This window comes from Amphiprion ocellaris, chromosome 8 (assembly GCF_022539595.1).
Source record: "Amphiprion ocellaris isolate individual 3 ecotype Okinawa chromosome 8, ASM2253959v1, whole genome shotgun sequence".
Taxonomy (NCBI): domain Eukaryota; kingdom Metazoa; phylum Chordata; class Actinopteri; family Pomacentridae; genus Amphiprion; species Amphiprion ocellaris.
Window position 1 is genome coordinate 1,451,174 of NC_072773.1, and position 22,297 is coordinate 1,473,470.

At 37.7% G+C, this 22,297-nt stretch overlaps 2 protein-coding genes across 2 annotated transcripts in view; one reads left to right on the forward strand and one right to left on the reverse strand.

The window, feature by feature from the left end:
- Positions 1-2,368, forward strand: part of bcap31 (B cell receptor associated protein 31) — a 28,873-nt gene extending 26,505 nt beyond the window's left edge. The window contains exon 8 of the mRNA XM_055013282.1: positions 1,876-2,368. Coding sequence (XP_054869257.1) covers positions 1,876-1,902 — 27 coding nt within the window. The 3' untranslated portion in view covers positions 1,903-2,368. The remainder of the gene's footprint in view (positions 1-1,875) is intronic.
- A 4,165-nt stretch (positions 2,369-6,533) lies between these two features.
- The window catches only part of slc6a8 (solute carrier family 6 member 8), a 58,149-nt gene continuing 42,385 nt past the window's right edge, over positions 6,534-22,297 (reverse strand). Inside the window, exons 8-12 of the mRNA XM_055012630.1 lie at positions 20,527-20,690; positions 20,248-20,350; positions 17,568-17,668; positions 16,757-16,927; positions 6,534-15,123 (exon numbers count right to left, since the gene is read on the reverse strand). Coding sequence (XP_054868605.1) covers positions 14,989-15,123; positions 16,757-16,927; positions 17,568-17,668; positions 20,248-20,350; positions 20,527-20,690 — 674 coding nt within the window. The 3' untranslated portion in view covers positions 6,534-14,988. The remainder of the gene's footprint in view (positions 15,124-16,756; positions 16,928-17,567; positions 17,669-20,247; positions 20,351-20,526; positions 20,691-22,297) is intronic.

The following is a 22,297-nucleotide window of genomic DNA, read 5'->3' on the forward strand; positions in this document are numbered from 1 at the left end:
AGTGAGACAGAAAGTAGCGCTGCGTCTGTGCGTAACAGCAGCGAGTCCGTGCGCCATGACAGTCCACAAGCAGCACATTCTGGAGCCGATGCTTTGCTTCACCGTGTCCAGGGTGGCGTGGTGGGTGTAGCAGGGGTGGTCAAAACACCGCTAAAAGTGAGGTGGGTAGCGGGGATGGAAAAAACCGCGGAAATAGCGGCAGACGCGGGAGAAAATGCACTGATAATAGCGGCGGAGGCTGCAGTGGCGCTCACGGCCCCACCGTAAATGACGGTGATGATGGCTGGGTTTGCTTGAGAGATGAGGAACAGTGTCACAAGTGGATCAGACATTTAGATGAGCCTGCTGGGTATCGTGGAGAAAGGAATCTGACAAATTCTGAGCCAAGCAATGCCATCTTGATCGATAAACACCTGTGAAAGTTATGTAATCCATATGTCCGCCGCCTGGTGACATCATAATATGCAAATTAGATGAGTGACCTTACTCCCATCACAAACTTTGGATCATACTGATGATTTTACTCATTTACAGTATACCTTTATCTCTAATCATTTTCAAGTTACAACCTTTTGAAAAAGTGATATCAAAACTGAATATTTTATTGAAAAAACTGTGGCGCCTAAAGGGTTAAACAAGTTAACAGCGGCCACTATGTGCTGCTAGGATAACGCTGGCTGCTAATGCCAGGTGATAGCCACAACAAGCTAACAGTGGCCACTATGTGCTGCTAGGATAACGCTGGCTGCTAATGCCAGGTGATAGCCACAACAAGCTAACAGTGGCCACTATGTGCTGCTAGGATAAAGCTAGCTGCTAACATTTTGTGATAGCCGTAACAAGCTAACCATAGCCAACATGGTAGCTTAAACAAGATAACAACTGTCACTGTGTGCTGCTAGGATAAAGCTAGCTGCTATCAGATGAGTCCTGGTTATCGGTCAGATTCCTGGTCGCTGTCGCTCTGGTTGTGTTGTTGTTGTGTTATTGGTTGTCTTGTTGTGTTCTTGTTGTGTTATTTGTGTTGAGGTTATATTTAGCTGCTGTGTAACTGATCGCTATAACAGCAGCTGCTCCGTCTTAAATCACAGAAAACACACACTGAGCTCAGAGTTGTGTAACACACCCACAAACACGCACAGCTACAGACACACACCCACAGACACGCACACACACAGCTACAGACACACACCCACAGACACACACAGCTACAGACACACACCCACAGACACCCACCCACAGACACGCACAGCTACAGACACACACCCACAGACACACACACCCAGACACACACAGCTACAGACACACACCCACAGACACACCCACCCACAGACACTCACAGCTACAGACACACACCTGTACAGGTTGTGGTGGTTTCAGGTTTAATTGAAGCTGCTGTGATTCACTTTAATGTTCACTGAGACCCTGATCCTGACTGAACCGAGATTCTCTGATTGATTCACACGGAGACACAACTACACAACACAACTACACAACACAATACAACAACACTACAACAGTACAATAAAACAACACAACTACACAATGCAACACAACAACACTTCAACAGTACGATAAAACAACACAACTACACAATGCAACACAACACTACAACAGTACGATAAAACAACACAACTACACAATGCAACACAACAACACAATACAACACTACAACAGTACGATAAAACAACACAACTGCACAGGATTCTGAGGCTTTGCTCTGATTAAACTGAAGTTGAAGTTTCAAAGTAATTAGGATATTTATTGATTTATTAATTTTTTGATTGATTTATTGATTGATTTATTTATTGATTGATTGATTTGTTGATTGTTTTTAACCTGAGGAGTTTTTTCCTCCCTGTTCTTTGTCTGCAGGCGAGCAGCGACAAGAAGTCTGACTGAGGATGGCGACGGTTTCCACCTTCATCTTCATCACCGTCCTTTATGCGCTGCGATGTGATGTCACTGTGGTCAGCTGACATCGCCGGGCTGTGATTGGTTGAATCGGACTGTCTATCAGACTCTTCTCCTTCTTCTCTGGATTAGTTTTTGTGTTTTGAGCAGCAGGTTTACGGTTCTTCATGTTTTTCATCCAAGAAAAGAAGCTTCATTCCAAAATCCAAACATTTGCACATTGTGAGATTCATTGAGCTGAATTTAACTCGATCACTCTGAGCGATGAAAACCGAGTCTGCTGCATCTCCTCTGCTCTGTTTTTCTGGGATTTGATTTTCTTTTTGGTTTAAAATTTTTCGAGGTCAAACAAACATTAAATAAACCTTCTGAGGAAGCGGCAGCAGAGTTGAGTTTGAGTCGTTCTCAGTGATTCTCATCGTTGTTGTTTGATGGAAATAAACGGGAAACTTCAGCACCTGGAGTCAGAGGAGTGTTTCATTGTTGGTTTGGGATCATTTTCTAGTTTATTTTTTAGTTTTTTGTTGTAAAAACACTACTAGGTTTACAGGAACGTCCTGGTGAATGTCACTTTTTTAAGTTTATTTCTGTTTTATTTTATTCACAGGTTTGTCTTTCTCACAATGAAACCGTTGATTTTTATTCAGTTTTTCTGCTTTTGTTTGGTTCCAGAAATAAACAAACTTGTCACTTCAAAACTTTTTGTTTCTGTCAAACAGAAACCTCCTGATACCAGAAACTCCACCGAAACAGCAATAATAATATAATAATGATTAATAATAAATATTAATAAATATTAATCATAAATACATCAAGTCATTAACATTAGCCAGTATATTAGCCTGAACATCAACATAGCCACTGTATTAGCCTAAATACACTAACATTAGCCACTGCATTAGCCTGGACACGTTACCATTAGCCACTGTTTTAGCCTAAACACGTTAACATAAGTATGCTGTCATATTAGTTTAAACGCAAGTCTCAACCCAAACAAGCTAATGTTAGCTACAATGTTAACCTCGGCAGGATAACATTACCAACTGAACATTAATTGCTATGTTAGCTTAAAGAAGTTAACTGTTCGTTAACTGTTGCTACATTAGCCTGAACAAAACAACATTAGCTGTTGCATTTGCCTGAGCATAACATCGCCTGCTACATTAACCTAAATAAGATAACGTTAACTTCTACTTTAGCTTAACCATGATGGCCGCTAGTAATTTATAATTTAGCTTAAACAATATGTCAGTAGCTACTTGAGCCTAAACATGATAATGGTAACTATTATGTTATCATAAACAAGTCAACATTAGCTGCGACCGTAGTTTAAACAAGGTAATGTAAGTAGCTACTTTAGCCTAAACAAGATAGTTTGCTACTGTTAGTCTAAAACAGAAGGGTTAATTGATACCTTAGCTTCAACATGATAATTTCAGCTATGTTAGCGTAGAAAAGATAATGTTACCTATTATGTTAGTGTAAAAAAAGATCGTTAGCTACTAAACTAGCCTTAAGAATATAATGTCAACTACTACGTTAACCTAAATAAGATACTAACACTAGCTGCTACCTTAGCATAAACATGATAATTTCAGGTGCTAGATTAGCTTAAACTTGATTCTGTCAGTAGCTACTGTCGCTTAAACAAGCTAATGTTAGCTGCTATGCTAGCCTAAGTAAGGTAAAATTAATGTCTACGTTGATCCAAACAATATAACATTCGCTGCAACATTAGCCTAAACAAGATGATGTTAGCTGCCACATTAGCCTCAATGAGAACTTTCTTCATTTCTTATAAGCTCCAAAGTTCAGGCCTACTTCAGAAATAGTTTAATTTACAGCGAAAGGATTTTTGTTCTTTAAAATTCTTCAGAGAAGCAGCAGCTGTAAATAAAAATGATACCAAAGATAATGTTTAATTTTCCAGCAACATTGAGACCAAATGTCAGTGGTGTATTATTCCTCCGTAACACGCTGTTTTCTTCTGCTTTTTAACTTTAAAGGAAATTATTTCCAGTGTAAATGTGTCTGAACCTCTAGGTGGCGCCATTCTCCGGCATCGTGGGGTTTCTGGAAGGAACTCTGGAGCCAAAACCTGCAGGTATCTAACGTTGATTCTGAACCACAAAAACATTCTTTCTTTTTTGCATCTCTTTGTGGTCGTTTTGCATCTCTCTGTTGTTGTTTTGTGTCTTTGTGGTTGATTTGCATCTCTTTGTAGTTATTTTTTGTCTCTTTGTCATTGTTTTGTGTCTCTTTGTCGTTGTTTTGTTTCTCTTTGTGGTTGTTTTGTGTCTCTTTGTGGTTTAATAATTTTGACCCCTTTTTCCAAAGTATCTTTCTCTGATTTGGATGAAAAAGCTTCATTATTTCTGCTCATTCTGTTCTTTCAAAGTGAGAATTTTAGGACCTGAAGCCCGCTGGGAATAATTCTGAATAAAGTGATGATGTTGAACCTAAACAGGACGTCAGCAGAAGGACTTCCTGCTGCTCTGGGTCTAAACTTAGCGTCCCATCTTCACCTCCTGCTCGTCTGGTCGGGTCTTAATAAGGCAGCTGTCGGTCTAAACGCCGTTTGGCATTAAAACCGGTTTGAGCTGCACCACGGAGCTTCTGCAGCATCCAGCGGCTCAACTTTCAACCTTCTGATTTAGACCTCCAGAGCTGCTGCTAATGAAGCTGCAGAAGAAGAACTGCTGTCTTCAGTAAAGTTCATAAACAGAAATAAAGGTTCAGGTGGAGTCTCAAACACTCAGATCGACACTTTAAGTCTCACTTCTCTCTGGAAAAACGTCTTTTCTTTACGACTCAGCAGGAAGTTTCACACTGATTCACTTCAGTTTTATTTATATCATCCAACATCTCACAGCTTTCACACGTTTAAACAAAACCCAAAGTTCTCTCTGGACTCCCTGTCAGCAGCAGTCAAAGGATCGAAATGATTTACAAAAATATAGATTGTTTTTCATTGTCCATTTAGTTTTTTCACGATTTGTGATTATTTTGTGTCTCTTTGTGGTCGTTTTGTCTCTGTGGTTGTTTTGTGTCTTTGTGGTCATTTTGTGTCTTTGTGGTTGCTTTGTGTCTCTTTGATTAGCGTCTTTCTTTGGTCTTTTTTGTGTCAGTCATTTTTAGTCGTTTTGTGTTTGTTTTTGGGGGGTTGTTTGTCTCTTTTTGCTTGTTTATTTTTTTGATTGTTTTGCGTGTTTTCTCTCATTTTGTCTGTTGTTGTTTTCCATCTTTCATGTCTGTGATTATTTTGCATCTCTCTGTGGTCATTTTGTGTCTCTGTGGTCATTGTGTGTCTCTGTGGACATTTTGTGTCTCTGTGGTTGTTATGTGTCTTTGTTTTTTTTTTTTTTTAATTGTTTATTTAAGAGGGACAATGCAATTAACATAGCTTCAATACAGTTCATGAATCCGATGTGTTGCGTGTAGAGTTTTAGCTACAGCTAATTCTCAACTCCTGTCCCTAGTTGGGTTTTTAAAACAACCAAAACATACAAGATCACAATCCTTTAAAAGTACAATATACAAAAAACCTAAACAAATACAACCATAACTTACAAAATTAAGTTAAAAATCCTCACAAATCTGTAAAACAAAAGCAAGAAGAAAAAGTAAAATAGGAAAAGAAAAAGTAAAATGTGGTTGTGGTTGTTTTGTGTCTCTTTGTGGTTGTTTTGTGTGTCTTTGTGGCTGTTTTGTGTTTATTTTTGATAGTTTTTTGCCATGGTTTTGTGTCTTTGTGGTCATTTTGTGTTTGTGTTGTTTTTGTCTGTTGTCATTAGCTACTTTAACCTAAACAAAGTTAGCTGCTACACTAGCCTTAACAAGAAAGCTTTATCTACTATGCTAACTTAGCTGCTATCTTGGCTTAAACACGATAATTTTGGTTGCTACATTAGCTTGAACAGTATGTCAGTAGCTACTTTAGCCTTAGCAAGATAAAGTTAGCTCATCCAATCAAGATAAAGTTAGATACTATGTTTGCTTAAACACAATAAATTTAGCTGCAACATTAGCCAAAACAAGCTAACGATAATCACTACAATCGACCTAAACGTGATGACATTAACTGCTTCATTAGCCTCAATAAGAACTTTTATTTCTCATAATATGTGTGAAACTTGGTTTGGAAATAGTTTAATTTACAATGAAATAGAGGATTTTTTTTTAGGAACTTATGTAGTAAAAAACAGGGACTATAAATTAAAGTGTCAGCAAACACATCTCTTAGATTTCCATCAACATTCAGACCAAACCTCACAGTACTTTGTTTCTTTTGTGGTTATTTTGCTTCTGTTTGTGGTTGTTTAATGTCTCTTTGTGGTCGTTTTGTTTCTGTTTGTGGTCATTGTATTGACCTACCAACAACAAAAGTTAGCAGAGACAGGATCATGTTTAAAGTCAAATGGTTCCAGTGTAGAACCCTGAGGAACTCCTTCACAAACTCTTTATTAAGAATCTATGTGATAAATATCTAAATATCAGTGTGGCTCCTTTAATCCCAAGATGTTCTAGCCTCTGTAATTAAACATCCAATCAGTGATGTCAGCACTACAAGCGCCACCCACCCCACCCCCCAAACAGCCCAGTAACCACGGAGACAGAGGAACTGTTTGTCATGATGTTAGTTTTATTGCCGTTGGTTTAGTCAGTGTGAATGAGCACAGTGATCACAGCATGGAGATGGAACACAGGTGACATCATCAGGGCTCAAAGTCGACTCTTCATCATCAACTCTGCAACTTTTTGGCTGGTGACTCATCAACGTGGAGCCCTGAAGTTCGCTACTACTGTTAGCACAGCTACTTGTTCAGCTAATCAATCGCCAAACCGATTGTTTAATCTACGTTATGGATGGAAGACGGCGGTTTCCACAAAGTCACAGAGACACGGTTACAACAACATGGCCGACGCTGGGATGAATGAGGTCACCAGGTAGCATTTAGAGTTTGGGCTGGAAACAAAGATGGAGTTATTCTCAAACTGAGACGTGACAGAAACACCTTTCAGCACCAAAACAAGACGTTATAAAGATAAAACATCAGTTTTTTGTCTTGTGAAAAGTTAGAAATAATAACAAATAGAAATTCTTTCTCAGATACGTTGACTTAAAGTTTGATAAAGATTCATCAACATGTTGGAGTCCAGATTTAAAATATTAAATCTGATAAACTGAACTGTCTGAATTCATCAGTTTCAGCTGCTAACACCTCAACTGTTAGCTACCGCCAAGTTGACTAGCTAACTAGAACTTAACTGTGTTAGCTGGTAAAACTAAGCCACTAGCTGACCTGGCCTGAGTTGTTTTAAGTTGTTTTGGTAGCCTAGCCTGTTAGCTAGCTGATGCCAGCTGTTGTACTAAAGTGTTTGACCTGCTAGCTGATTTTTCCTCAGCGGCTTTGATTGCTAGCCTAACCGGACTTGAACTGTTTAGGCTCGCTAACGTAAACGTTAGCTAGCTGTATCAGCAAAGTTTGCATTCATAAAACCTGTCAGCTAATTACAGCTAAACCGTTGTAGCTTCTGAAAATGAACCTTTAGTCAATATAAAGCTAGCACTAGCTTGTGCCAGATGTGTTAGCATATATTCCAGAGCTACCCAGTGGTTTGCAGTCTTAGTTTAGACCTGGATCCTGAGGTGCTGCTTTGGAGTGTTTTTAAATGATTTTCTGGACTTTTCTTTGGGGAAATCCAACATTTTAGCTGTAAGTGACTTAAACTCTAATGTAAACTGGAGTTACGGCTAACATAAACCAAACACTCTGTTTTTAGTGTTTATTTAGGCCCTAAAAGTCGCTGTTAGTTAGGGACCTATTTGGAAGTTGTGTTTGTGTCGACCTGATGAATTCAAAGTTCACCAACTTTTAGCTCCAGGACTATGATTGGACGATTGCTTAGTTTTATAATTCCTCGTTATGGTTTATGTTGTCACTATTTCATTTTCATCCACTCATTTCCTCGTCTAACCTGTTTTTTGTCCGTTCAGTCTCTGTTTCCAACCTAAACTCTGGTTTCCAGCGGATCAGAGCGCCTCCTGCTGGTTCGCTGCTGCAGCGTCCGACCTGAGCTCAGCTTCTCAAAGCTCGTCTCATGTCGTGATATTTTTGGTTGCTTTTCTGTAGCACCTGTCGCATTTCATTCCCAGAAAATCTACCTGTTGTGTCAAGAAAAAACAGAAAGAAACCAAAATCTCTTCCCATATTCCCTTTAGCGTCCTTAGCTTTAGTTTATTTGGATGTTAAAGAAACATTTTGGCAATGTTTTTGGCAAAAAATCACTGATCATGTTAGTCGAAGCAGTCAAGTGAAGCTGGAATATGAAGTAAAAGCTGGTCTGAGAACAGCAGGAGGATTCTGGGAAACAGACGCTCAACACCGAAGGAAACCAGCTGAAGTCCGACAGTATCAGTTATCGAAAGCTGCCGATCAGACAGACGACATTTAGATCACAAACATTTGCCATCTGAAGCAGGATTTTAGAAACACTGAGGTCATAAAACACCAACAGCAGCTCTGCATGTCCACAGAAAAACTTTTCTGATCTTTCTTATTATTTATTTGCTGTAGTTCTTTTTAAATTCTGTAAATTTTGTCTCTTTAATGCTGTTTAACAGCTTTTTCACCACTGATGGACGCTTTTGGTTTATATTTGCTCTCTAAAAATACTATCGGGTCGATTCAGTTGTCTGAACGTTCGATCATTCCTCCAGAAAACACACAGTTTGAATCTTTGCATAGCGTCTTCAGTTCACAGCATCCCATAAATCAGCTGTGATGTCACTGTGACATCACTGTTAACTGCGTGACTATTGGCTGGAGTCAGACTGATGATGGGTTTACTGGTGATTAAAAACTGATTGGAGGTTATTTCATGTTTGATTCAACCTTGAAGCTGCATTGAGAGTTTTTGTTTATTTGTTTACTATGACTGTTAGCTTAAAACGCAGATGATGCTAACATGTTAGCAAACAGCTAACTAACATCACACTGTTGTTTTGGAAGCTAAAAAATGCTTTAAAAAAGGATTTCTCTTCCAAAAACAAAATCTATTAATGCAGCTTCTTCAAATAATGCAGATTTTCCTTTGGGATAGATAAGGTTTACTCATTTTTTGTGATATCCAAATCAATCTATCTATGTATCTATATATCTATATATATCTATATATGTATAGATAGATAGATAGATCTATCTATACATACATATATATATATATATATATATATATATATATATATATATACATATCAGCAGATGTGTTGATTTTACAAAATCTTCTGTCCATATACATGTAAACACGTATCAGTTTGTCTCCAGCCTGAGTGAGGAATAAAAAGAATTCAAAACCCTTAAAAAAAAGAACAAACAATCACCTTAAACAGCACATCAGTGTACAGTAATCCAGCAGTACAGGTTTGATAGAGTTACAGCAGTTTTCTTTCTGTAAATCTTGTTTTCTGCTCACAGTTTTGGATGAAAGATACTGTCACAACGGGAGTTTTTGGCAGAAGAGCACATGGACAACATGACATGAAAGAACATCAGATTTTGGTAACGTACATATTCATTTTTCTTATTTTCTTTTGCAGTAAATGGCTGCAGATTTTTTTCCCATCCTCTTACCCTCCCAGGCTCCGGTTCGGCGATGAGACATAAAAAAAGTTAAAAAGTAAAAGATTTTAAGATGTCAGTTAGATCAGAATCAATGTTTCTATAAAATATGTTTAGTTTTATTAGTGAACAGCAGCTTTCTGTGGCACTAGTTTCAGTACTGAGTAATAATCTCTATACGCATCAGTGCTGATTCACACTCATGTCTGTTTTAAATCAAAACTTTAATCCTCCAGACCAGCTGATCAGCAAACCGGCTCGAGAGAAACATCCAAATAATTAGGATTTAATTCTGACAGCTGATGTTTAAAAGTCAGAAATAAGGGATGAGACCTTTGCTACTATGGAGTCAACCTGTGGTGTTAAATAATCACTTTTTTTCATATTTTAATTATTCATTTATGAATCCAACAACAATCAGAAACATTTTGTGCTTAATTTATGCTCAAATCAAAAACAGGAGATGAGAAGATGATTGTGATATCTAACCATTTAGATTTTGTTGCATTCTCATTTGAATTCGAAAAGAATGAAGGATTTGAGGAATCGATCGACTGGTCTGGACTCTATCCTCCTTTAGCCCCATTCAGGCTGGATTCAGTCAGTTGGGAAGGTTTGGTGGTTTGCTTCTCTTGTAATTTTAATTTTATTTGCAGCCAAAATCTTGAAAGTTGTGTTTTAAGCCTTGATCTGTTTTCATTTTCATCAAACTGTCCCATTAATAGCAGCAGCACTTCCTGTTAGAAGCTCCTGTCTGCAGGTTATTATGGATGAACAGAAAACTGTTACTGAAAACTTCAGATTCTCAGTTACTGTGAGCGTAATTTTAGTGTATTTTAGGAGTTCTCTTTTGAAACACAGCAGAGATAAAGACATCCTCTGGAAGTGGAGATCACGCCAAATCTACACATGTATGTTTCATGTGTGTGAGTTGAGATTTGGCTGAGTTATGAGACTGAGAACGAAAGTGATTTTAATTTACACTAAAGCTTTACACTGATGATGCTGTACTTTACATTCGATATTGTTATTGAAACCGCTGAACAATGCTGAATATCTCTAAAACTGTAAATGCTAGAGCACTGAAACTTTGTGGACAGCTCCCCCATAGGCCAGTGCCTCACTTATCTAATATTGGTTCCAACAGCACCACTATGTGTTGAGACACAAGCTGTCAAATATCGCATATTGTTTTGTCTCAGATCTTCACAACCGCAAAGCATAAAAAAATGCTTATGGCATCTTTGGATCCAGTGGTTGATGGTAGAATAATATAGGCCAGAGTTGCTTGCTCTAAAAAAAACACTTTCTTGTTAGATTTTTCTTTTTAGTTAGCCTCATCATCAAGTTGATTTTTTTTTTATATTGATCAGTTGGGTGTTGCGTCTACATTAGCAGTTCTTATTTTGTTCAAACCAAAGATGATTTTGGACTTTTCTTTGTCCTGTCTATTACTGCCCAGCTGTTTAACAGGATTTAAATTACAGAGAAGCACAGTGACAATTTTATTTCCTCACGACATTCGTCCAGCCTGAATGAGGCTTCAAGCCAACAGAGGCTCTGATTGGCTGAGAGTCAAACAGAAACCAGATTCAGGTCGGTTTCAGTGTTTGGTCTCATGTTTTGTTTTGTTTTTTTGTCTGAGTCTGAAATAAATCAAATTCAGTTTTTATATTTTATCATGGCAGATTCAGCTGACAGCAGGGACTGTTGTGTTTTTGTTGTGTCTGGAAGCTCCCGCTGCTAGCTGGGATTTGCAGTTGGTTTTTACTGCAGATGTTTGTCCAGATGGACCGACTGACTGTCCTGAGGTAGCTGTAGCTTTACTACTGCATGCTGTGGAGACGCTAGCCAGCATTTTATCCTCCCTGTTTCAGCATCGGTTCAACTTCTCAGACAGAACAAACTGAAGAGTTTTCCAATTATTTGAAATGGCAGAGTCGCAGTCGGCAGTTCTTCAGCCGCTTTTCAGGTTTAAATGTATTTTATCCATCTGCCAAAATGAAAATGATCTTGAAAGGAATGGAAAGGGACGAGCGGACCGAATAATAACATGAGAATTCGAGCCATGAGGAGGTCTGAGTGACGTTCAGTAAAACACACAGAGAAAAAGAATAACATCAGCTAAAGCTAAAACTCTTTAAACACTTGAGCACTTTGAACATTAGAAGTCAAAAAAAGAAAACAAAGAGATTCCCTTTTGTAGTGTGTTCAGAGCCACACGAAGCCTTGACAGCCTTAATATCACTACATCGCAGCAAAACCCACAACCAGGAAGCACTGCTCGCCGCTTGTTCACATCAGCCGGCAGACGCCTGCTTTGAGGCCTCACAGCACCACAACGTTTAATCATCATGTAGGGACTCGGATATGTGACTTTAAGTCCCACTTTAGTATCGAACCTGACTGTTTTTTAAATCTGCTCGTTGATGTTATGAACCTTTAAAGCTGCAACATGCTCACAGCCGCTGGTTAAACGTTTGCATAAGAAACTGAACTGGTTTGGAGTCTGAATGAGACGTGAGGTAGCCTGAAGCTCGACTGGCCGCCGTCGCTTTGCTCGTTTTCGCCGCCAAATGTGAACAGTCAGCCAAAGATCACCGTCATCATTGTCGCAATTACATACTGCATCAAATACAGATAACACACACAGATATTCAATATATATATATTTTGTCATATTTTTATGTATCAGCAAAATAAAAGCCTCCACAAAATAAATCTCTGATTCATTTTACAATATGTAAAAGAAAACTTCTAACACGATTTTTTTTTAAAAAGTGCTAGCAACATTATTTTACAACAATGTGCAAATGTATGTAGTTTTTCACATATTTTACATTCTAATCATTATGTTTCCCATGATAGGTGGATGCTGAGTGGTTGCTAGGAGACAGAGTTGTAGACACGCCCCCGCAGACTGCTGATTGGTTGGGTTCAGGCCAGAGCCGTACACAGGACGTCCTGTAGGGTTCTGGGTTTGGCTACACAACTGATGTGGGCTCTAGAGTTAAGACAACGACGTAAGGCAATGCTTGGCACCAAGCTGAGTCCTCCAGCTCTCATCGCTCCATCAGCTCACCTGATGGCAGGTAATTGCCCAATTAAAGTTATTCATGCTCTGGGGCAGCTAATGAATACGATGCCTGCAGATAATTTCTGCAAAACTGTAAAACCAGTGAAGGTTCTGTTTTTAAGAGTTTAGTTGATTCAGTTGTTTCTGAGTGTTAAGACTTGAAGGATTTCTCTAAAATTACATTTTATTTTCTGCTCAGTGGCTCAGGTTTGTGATGATCTGGATTTTCTTTCAGAGAGTAAGTTTGTAAATGGGATTAACTTTTCTATGCCGAGATCTTAACATCAAATGTGAAGGACAGAACCAGACATCAGTTTAGTATCCGAGACTAAACCTGGCCATGAAGGTTTTCTTTAAAATAATCACACTTTAGCTCTCTGAACTCCAAACATAGGCATGGGACCTTTAAAAGATGCTAAAATTAAACCATTTAGCCAGAAACCATTAAAACAGAATGTATGGTTTGATTTTTAACTTTGCACAATGAAGAAGCTTTGACGAACTCAGTCATGGGAAAGTTCAATGAATGTTTGGTTGAACTACAGGCTGTGTTTAGGAGAGAAATGTAAAAAGAAAAATTTGTGTCAGAAGAACAGAAAGCCCACACTGCCTGGAGTTCAGAGAGTTAACCTTATTGTTGATGTACAAACTTTCAAGAGAATCTGCCACCGTCGGTGATTCAGGAGGCGACATTCATTTGGAGGACGACAGCGACGGTGAGACCGACAAGATGAGGCAGAGAAGAGTGAGCATTGGCAGCCTGGAGCCCTGGGATGAGCCCTGGAATCGCCCGGGATCAGCCCAGGAATCGCCTGGGATGAGCAGCCCTGGAATCGCCTGGGATGAACCCTAGAATCGCCTGGGATGAGCCCTGGAATCGCCTGGGATCAGCCCTGGATTCGCTTGGGATCAGCCCTGGAATCGCCTGGGATCAGCCCTACGTTTGGCACTTCGAGTCGACCCGGGGGAAGCAGAGCCGACCTGATCTCACGCAGGCTGTGAAGGTTAACGGTTCGATCCGGTGTGATTCAGTTTTACAGCTTTTTACGGGATGGTTTTCGTGACTTCGAGATCTTGAGATTTTTTTTAGTTTGCTACCAATCATTACAAAATAACCACAAACCTTAAAGGCTGATTTTACTGAAGAAGATCGCATGTTGGGGTTGAAATCTCTGGTAAAAACAAGTTTGTTCTTTCATTAAGTAAACCGGACATCTGATCACAACAGATGTTTGTAAAACCAGATATAAAAAGCTTCTTGTTTTTTAAATATACGACTGAATTCTAACTGAAACCGTCCTTCGAGCATCAGATCTATCGTCGCCTGAGTGAATCAAACAGATCGGAGATCAGCGGTCAGCAGAACCACAACGGCGCTCAGGAGTCTAAACTGTTCTGGATCAGCTGGTGATTCAAAGCATTCAATTTTGGAACTTGTTCAGATATGGTGACACCAAGAACCATCTAGACTGCAGTGTCAACATGAAGACGCTTTCAGTTCTGTTTCCTGGCAGTGTGGTGAGTTTATGGACCATCTGGTTGCTCCATAACAGGAAGTTTTACCTTCTTTTAACCTTCAGTCCTGCTGCCAAACTGTGTTTCATGTCTTCAGAGGTTCCTAGGGAACTTTTGCTCCTACAAGCTTCCTGGTAACTAAGCTGAAGGTTTTTATTCCACAAATTAAACCCTTAATGCTGTTGAATGTTTGACTGCAGGACTGAAAACTGTTACGAAGCAAACGACCTCTGCTACTATTCTTACTTCAGTCAGTCTGTCTGTCTAGAACTCTGTCTCCATAAACAGCCGTTACTCCATGGATATTGGTTTACATTTAACCATCTGAGCTCAGATGCCGCCAAATATCAGCTAAAAAAAAGAATCTGCAAGCAACAGTCCTGTGTTCAGTGATGAGATGATGATATTGTGAGTAACGGCTGTTCATCAGGTTTCTAAGGTTTGCATGTTTCACCCCCCGACCCCGAGACAAGATTACATCGATACCCTTCGTCCAAAATGGAGGGAGCCCAACCTCCGACTTGGTTTTGAACACAGTGAGACTTCCTCAGCCCCTCCAGAGTTTGTGAAAAATTTAGGATTAACCACATTTAATCCTTTAATTAGTCGATAAGATTTCCTTTTAGAGAAAATCGAAGCACTGTACATTTAAAGAACCCAGAAATCTGCAGGTTTAATCACAAATCTTGCGGGAAGAAGGAAGCATTCGTCGTTCTGGAGGAGCTGCCTCATCCCTTTATTCCATATTTTTCTTTGACAGGTATAAAAACATCCGCAGCTTTGGTCGCCCTGGTAACGATAAACCAATCGGTGGAGCCCATGGAGCCTGGTGGTGTCGGAGGTGGGATGGATGGAGTCCGGCTACATGACGCTCTCGAAGATGATGACCTTGTTGTCGTCGGTGCCGGGAGACATGGAGCTCAGAGACTTGATGTCGGGGGCCATGTACTCCAGGTGATGGGCGCCCCACACCGGCGTGGTCAGGTGAGTCCAGCGCTGCAAAACACAGCAGGAAACATCTGAACCACTAAACTTAGACAGATGGTAACTGACTGTAAACAGATGGATGGCAGGAAAGTGAAGCCAAAGTATGACAGAAATGTGATTTACAACCAGAGAGAGTGCAGTAATGGCATGGAGGTGGAGATGAGGTGTCAAGGTTCCGCCTTCTGAACAGGAGCACAACCAATCTAGTGAGAAAAGCAGCTGATATGTAGCTAGCTAGCTAGCAGTTACTAATCGTTATCGAAGAAAATATTAGGGCTCAGGCTCATTAGCTAAGCAGCTAATCTTTTGGTTTAAAAATTATTAGTGGCTATTTAGATGTCCTCTTGCAATAAGAGACAGAAAACCTTTGATGTCAAACTGAAACAGCTTCTCTAAATGGGAGGGATTTTTACTTCTCAGTTACTTATGATTCCATTCTGGCAGAAGCGGGGACTTAAACCTCATTTCCACCCAGTGATGTCTTGTTTTCAAAAACAATCTATGAGGAAAAGTAGATAATATGTAGCTTAACAGTTAGCAGCTGCTAATCATTGTGATCTAGATGATGATTGGGGTGAAGCAGCAGGTACCACCAATGCCCATTCCCGTCATATTTTGTTTCACTTTTGCGACGTTGGAGGAAGCGGTAACACAAAGGCCATCTTTATTTAGAGCATGAGCGACTATTACTAGTATTTAACAATACTGCACCATGTTGAACTTGTTATTAATTCTTGAACCTCTTGTTTCTGACTGACTGATGGGGTTTCTAGGCTTTATCATCACCTCTACCTTGAGTCAACATGTGAACGTTGGTTAAACTGCCTGGGTAGGGATGTCTGAATGGTTTAGTCTTTCCTATATATGTGTAATAAAAAGAGACTAAACAGCTTCTCCACAAGCAAAACATCGAGAAAATGAATTATCAGTAACTTATAATGGAGTCCTGACATTCCTTCACAGGCAGTCTCTCCACAATTCACACCTCAGGGCATGTGGAAGCAAATCAGTCATTTAGAACTGGGGTTACTTTGACACGTAGCCTAAATATTGTTTCAGATCAAGCACCATCCCTCAAAGGACAAACACCTCCCCCAACAGGACAATGCACCCCGTCATGAAAACTGCTCAGGAACACTTAGATTAACACAACAAAGAGCCCAAAGTGTTGGCCCGCCCTCCAGAATCCACAGATTCCAGGTGGATTAAGCCGTCCAACCCACGGAGGCCCCAACCTGGAACCAATGGATCCGGTGCTAACGTTGTGGTCCCAGATATCCTCAGAGATTCTGTGCCCATGGACAGGTCAGAGTTGTGTTTGTAGCACAAAGGGGACCCAATAAGACTGGGGGGACCTTTGGTGTCTGAACCAGGCCCTGTGATTCCTGCTAATGCTGGACTAGAGACTTGGTCAAGGCCTTGGGCTCTTTGTCATGTTCCTTGAGTTATTCCTGAGTGTTTTGCATGGTAAGCTTCTAGTATTTATGGTAGTATAGTATTACTGTGGCATACTAATGGCTTATGGCCAGTATCAGTTTTAGGACAGTTTTGGGTTTGCCAACTCCCCGGTATACTAACTCCTGCCATCCCTGTGAAAGTGTTCACAGAGTAGTCATCTACAGTGTTGTGGTTTTGTGCTGACCTCCTTGAAGGTTCCCTTGGCTCTGAAGAGTTTGTAGAGAAGGCTGACGGGAATGCAGAGCATGGAAGACAGAGCCAGACACCAGCCGATCACCTCCCCCCACCACGGATAGACGTAGTCGTTGTTGTAGGTCAGCGGCTTGTAGTTCACCAGGTGGAACAGAAAGATGCCCTGCAGACAAAACAAACATCATAAAAACATCGTCCAGCACCAGACAGGACTGCTTTGGTAAGCTGTTTGACTTATTTTCTAAAATGTATGATTGTTACTCTTGTTTACTGTTTTATTAAAGAATAATTCAAGAAAAGTACCAATTACATTCTTAATGTAATGGTCAGTTGTTGGGCACTGTCCCAAATGTCTTTGATCCTAATGGAAAGCAGCGTGTTTCAGACCTCCCATCCAAGAAATTTCCCCAGTTCTGACCAACTGGTTGTCAGTTCCAAGTATTTATTACCAACCTCGAGTCGTGTGAATTAGAGGTGATAATACAAACATCGAACTTGCCACCAGTCTGTTGGAACTGAGGAAGCCTACTGGAATTAGAGGTGGAACGTCTAAAGAAAGATAAGTTCAGCTGCCTTCTACTGAAACTCTTTGGATTTAATGCACGAAGAAGAAACTAAAATTATGTACATTTCTTGAATTTGTTTATTTCCTTTAAAAGTTGGAGTCCTGTTGGACAGGAAACCTAGTTTGTTATGAAAGAAGCATCTAGAACAACCTGAATGAGTCTGTTTCTAATGTAAACTTGTATGTTTTTGTATAAAGTTGGCAGTGAAGCCTTGAGAAAGCCGTGGCGTTTACTGACCATGCAAACACATGGAGTTATGAAGGACCAGCACCACTTCATCCAGGGGAACGGCCGGTAGCCAATCATACGAGCGACATCATCCATGAAGCGGTCAGCACCTGCAGTTCATTCAGCAAGTCAGGAAAATACAAGAAATCATTCACATACGTACTACACTGGTATATTTAGACCAGATACTATACTATGCCATTGTTTGACTAACTATACTATGACATTCTAACAGTAAACTGTACTGTGAATTTTTTTTTTAAGTAAAAACTTCATTGAAATGTTTGGTTTCTCTTGAATTTGTTTAGTTGCTATACTATACTATGCCATGTTTTTACAACTTATTACATGACATTATTTTACAAACTATATCGTTACTTATATAATTAAGAGAATATACTATATTCTTTTTACAACATATTGATATGACATCTGTTTACAACATCCTATATTATGTGATTTTTTATGACATATGTGATGTTTTAAAATACGTACTATACTATGACATTTTCAACAAAATACTACACTCCAATACTTTTTACGACATACTATACTAAGATGTTTCTTGACATTGTTTGATTCTATAGCATTTCTTATGACATACTATAATGCACATTTTTTTCTACAAGATAGTTTTTTACACAGTTTATGATGTATTTTATTGTGTTGTGTTGTATATATTTTTGTGTATGTGTATAACGTCTGTTTCTATTTTAAAAGCGTGTTTGTGATATAAATTTCCAAAAAAGCCTTAAGAAAAAGCTGTGTAGTAGCTGGAGGTGAATATTCTCTGGACTGGACCAAAGTTTTCTTGTCTTGCCATGCAGATACATGAAGGTATACAGGACTATGGGAACAGCTGTTAGTAGTTAATACTAGAACATCTTTTAACACATACTATACTGTGTCTGTTTTCGACACTATACCACATCATTTTTTACGACATACTATATATATATTTTTTATATATATTTATATACTGTCATTTTTATGACATACTATACTGTTCCGTTTTTCACAAGTTTTTTTTGACACACTGAAGTATCACACTTCTAACATACTGCAAAATTGTTTTATACTATGATATTTTTACGCCACACTAAACTATGACATTTTTAACGAATACTGTACTGTGATTATTAACAATATACTAAACGATGACATTTTAGAAAATATTATTCTTTAACATAATGTTATACTATACCCGATGCTTTTATGACATACTATACTGTGTAATTTGTACAAAAATAGTATACTATGATATTTATTATCATATACTATACTATGTAATTTCTAGATTTCACTATAGTATGTTATTTTTTACAACATACTATAGTCTCATTTTTATAACATAATAGACTGTTTTTACAACATGCTATACTACGTGCTATTATGTTATAACTATACTTTTACACTATAACATATACTCTATACTATATTATTAATTGCACATTTTTGACAGCATATGACATGTTTTATAAAAGACAATACTGTCATTTTTTCAGCATACAATACTAGGTCATTTTCACAAATACGATATACTTGAACACTTTTTCTGTATGTTTTAAAAACATACTATACTTTGTCATTGTTTACATTCTATACTATTATACTATGTCTTTTTTACAATATAAAATATTGTTACTTTTTCTGGAATACTATAGCATTTTTAATAAATACTATAGTATGCCATTTTTAAAACATTCTAAACTATGACAATTTTTAACACTTATCTGTGACATTGTTTAAAAACACACTATAGATGCAATTTTTAAAAATATGTAATATATCACTTTAACAACATGATATATATGACATTTATTTACATCTTATACTTTGTAATTTTTTAAAAAAACATTACATCTTTTGACGTGGTATATTATTATTAATTATTTTACAACACACTACTATGACATGTTTTGACATACTAAACTGTAATTTTTTTACAACATATTATGACATTTATACAGCATATTATAATATGACATTATTTGACATTATATTGTTAATTATATAATTAATACAATATAGTATATTCTTCTAACAAGACTATACTATGACTATACACATATATCATGAACAAACTCTACTATGCGTTTTTTTATATATCTACTATGCTATGACATTTTCACAACATGCTAAACTATGACATTTTTTACAGTAGTGACATTTTTTGATGTATTATATATTTTCAAAATACTACACTTCAACACTTTTGATAACATACTTTACTATGATGTTTCTTGGCATTGTTTGACACTATAGCACTTCTTATGAGTCATATTATATTTTATTGGACAAGACAATAGATTACACCACTACATTATATAACTTTACTATAGCATACAGTCCTACTATCTAGCTTGGTAAGATACGCACAAGCACACACACACACACACACATATATATAAATATATATATATATATATATATATATATATATATATATATATATATATATATATATATACCATAATATTTTCTTTCTGCTATAATATACTTTAGCAGTCAACTGTGATTTTTACTGTCACATTACATAACACAACTATTTTGAACTATTTTGAGATGGTTGACTTTCTGACCCCTAACAAAGAAACACAACTGAACAACTGACCGTAACACAACTGTGTGTGTGTATGTGCGTGCGTGCCTGCGTGTGTGTGCGTGTGCGTGTGTGTGTGTTGCGTACCGTAGACCCAGGCAACTACTATGCATTCCCAGAATGCTTGCCACAACAGAGTCATTCCACTGGCCGAGTAGTAGTCAAACAGTTGGAAGACGTACATTCCTCCCTGCAGAGAGAAGCTTAGCGTTCGTGAAAAGAAATTAACCTCATTCATCAGCTGGAACGTTTCTTATGTTCTGGAAGTTTCTACCAGTTTTTAATAAAGAAAGTTTACATATTTGGCAAAATTACTTCAGGTTAAAGTTTATTTATTAACCAACAACCAGACAATGTGTAACGAACCTGTGTCACCATGGAGAGGTCAATAATGAAGCACAGCAAACAGCAGATCGCCACAGCGATCTCCCTTTTGTAGCGGTGGTAGTATTTACCAGGAAACAGATCCAGAATTCCAGTGATGAAACCCTCAACGCCGACAAACTGCAGATACAAAGAGAAAGACCTCACTCAGCTGTGCACACCCGACACTTTATCATGAATCAGACTCAATAGTTGGGTGTTTCTTGGTCGTCATTTTGCATCTGTTGTTGCATTATTTTTTTTCATGTCATCCCAAAATTCCTCATTGAAATAGTACTGATTCATCTGTGCTGCATTTTGGTTTCATGGTTTTTATGGGTTTTATGGTTTTATGGGTTTAGTGGTTTTATGTTTTTTATGAGTTCTATGGTTTTATAGTAATCCAATTTGTATTGTTTTGTTTTATCATGCTGTTGGAAAGCATTTTGGTCTTCTTTTATGTTGTTGTAAAATGCTGTACAAATAAATTTTGATTGAATTTTGATTGATCTTGTTGTTTTGTGTCTCTATGGGCTTAATTTTTGTCTCCTTGAGGTCATTTTGCGTCCATTTTTGTCATTTCTGTCATTTTTTAAAATTATAGCAAAAGGTTTTTTGAACTTTTAAACAACATACTGAACTATGGCGTTTTTGCGACGCTTTGGACAACATATGAAACTATGACATTTTTTACATATTTTGGACAACATACTAAACTATGACATTTTACAGGTATTTTGGCCGACATACTAATTTATGAAGTTTTTTACATATTTCAAACGACATGCTAAACTATGACGTTTTTTACAAATTTTGGACGACATACTAAACTATGATGTTTTTTTACATATTTTGGACAACATACTAAACTATGACTTTTTTTTAAACATATTTTGGACGACATAATAAACTATGACGTTTTTTACATACTTTGGACGACATACTAAACTATGATGTTTTTTACATATTTTGGACGACATACTGACATTTTTACATATTTTGGACGACATACTGAACTATGACGTTTGTTCATATTTTGGACAACATACTAAACTATGACTTTTTTTACCACTTTTGGACGACATACTAAACTATGACATTTTAGAGACATTTTGGACGACATACTAAACTATGACGTTTTTTACATATTTTGGACAACATACTAAACTACGACTTTTTTAACATATTTTGAACTATGACTTTTTTTTACATATTTTGGATGACATACTAAACCATGACATTTTACACATATTTTGGTCGACATACTAATTTATGACGTTTTTTACATATTTCGAACGACATGCTCAACTATGACGTTTTTTACATATTTTGGACAACATACTAAACTATGATGTTTTTTACATATTTTGGACAACATACTAAACTATGACTTTTTTTAAACATATTTTGGACGACATAATAAACTATGACGTTTTTTACATACTTTGGACGACATACTAAACTATGATGTTTTTTACATATTTTGGACGACATACTGACATTTTTACATATTTTGGACGACATACTGAACTATGACGTTTGTTCATATTTTGGACAACATACTAAACTATGACTTTTTTTACCACTTTTGGACGACATACTAAACTATGACATTTTAGAGACATTTTGGACGACATACTAAACTATGACGTTTTTTACATATTTTGGACGACATACTAAACTACGACTTTTTTTAACATATTTTGAACTATGACTTTTTTTTTACATATTTTGGATGACATACTAAACCATGACATTTTACACATATTTTGGT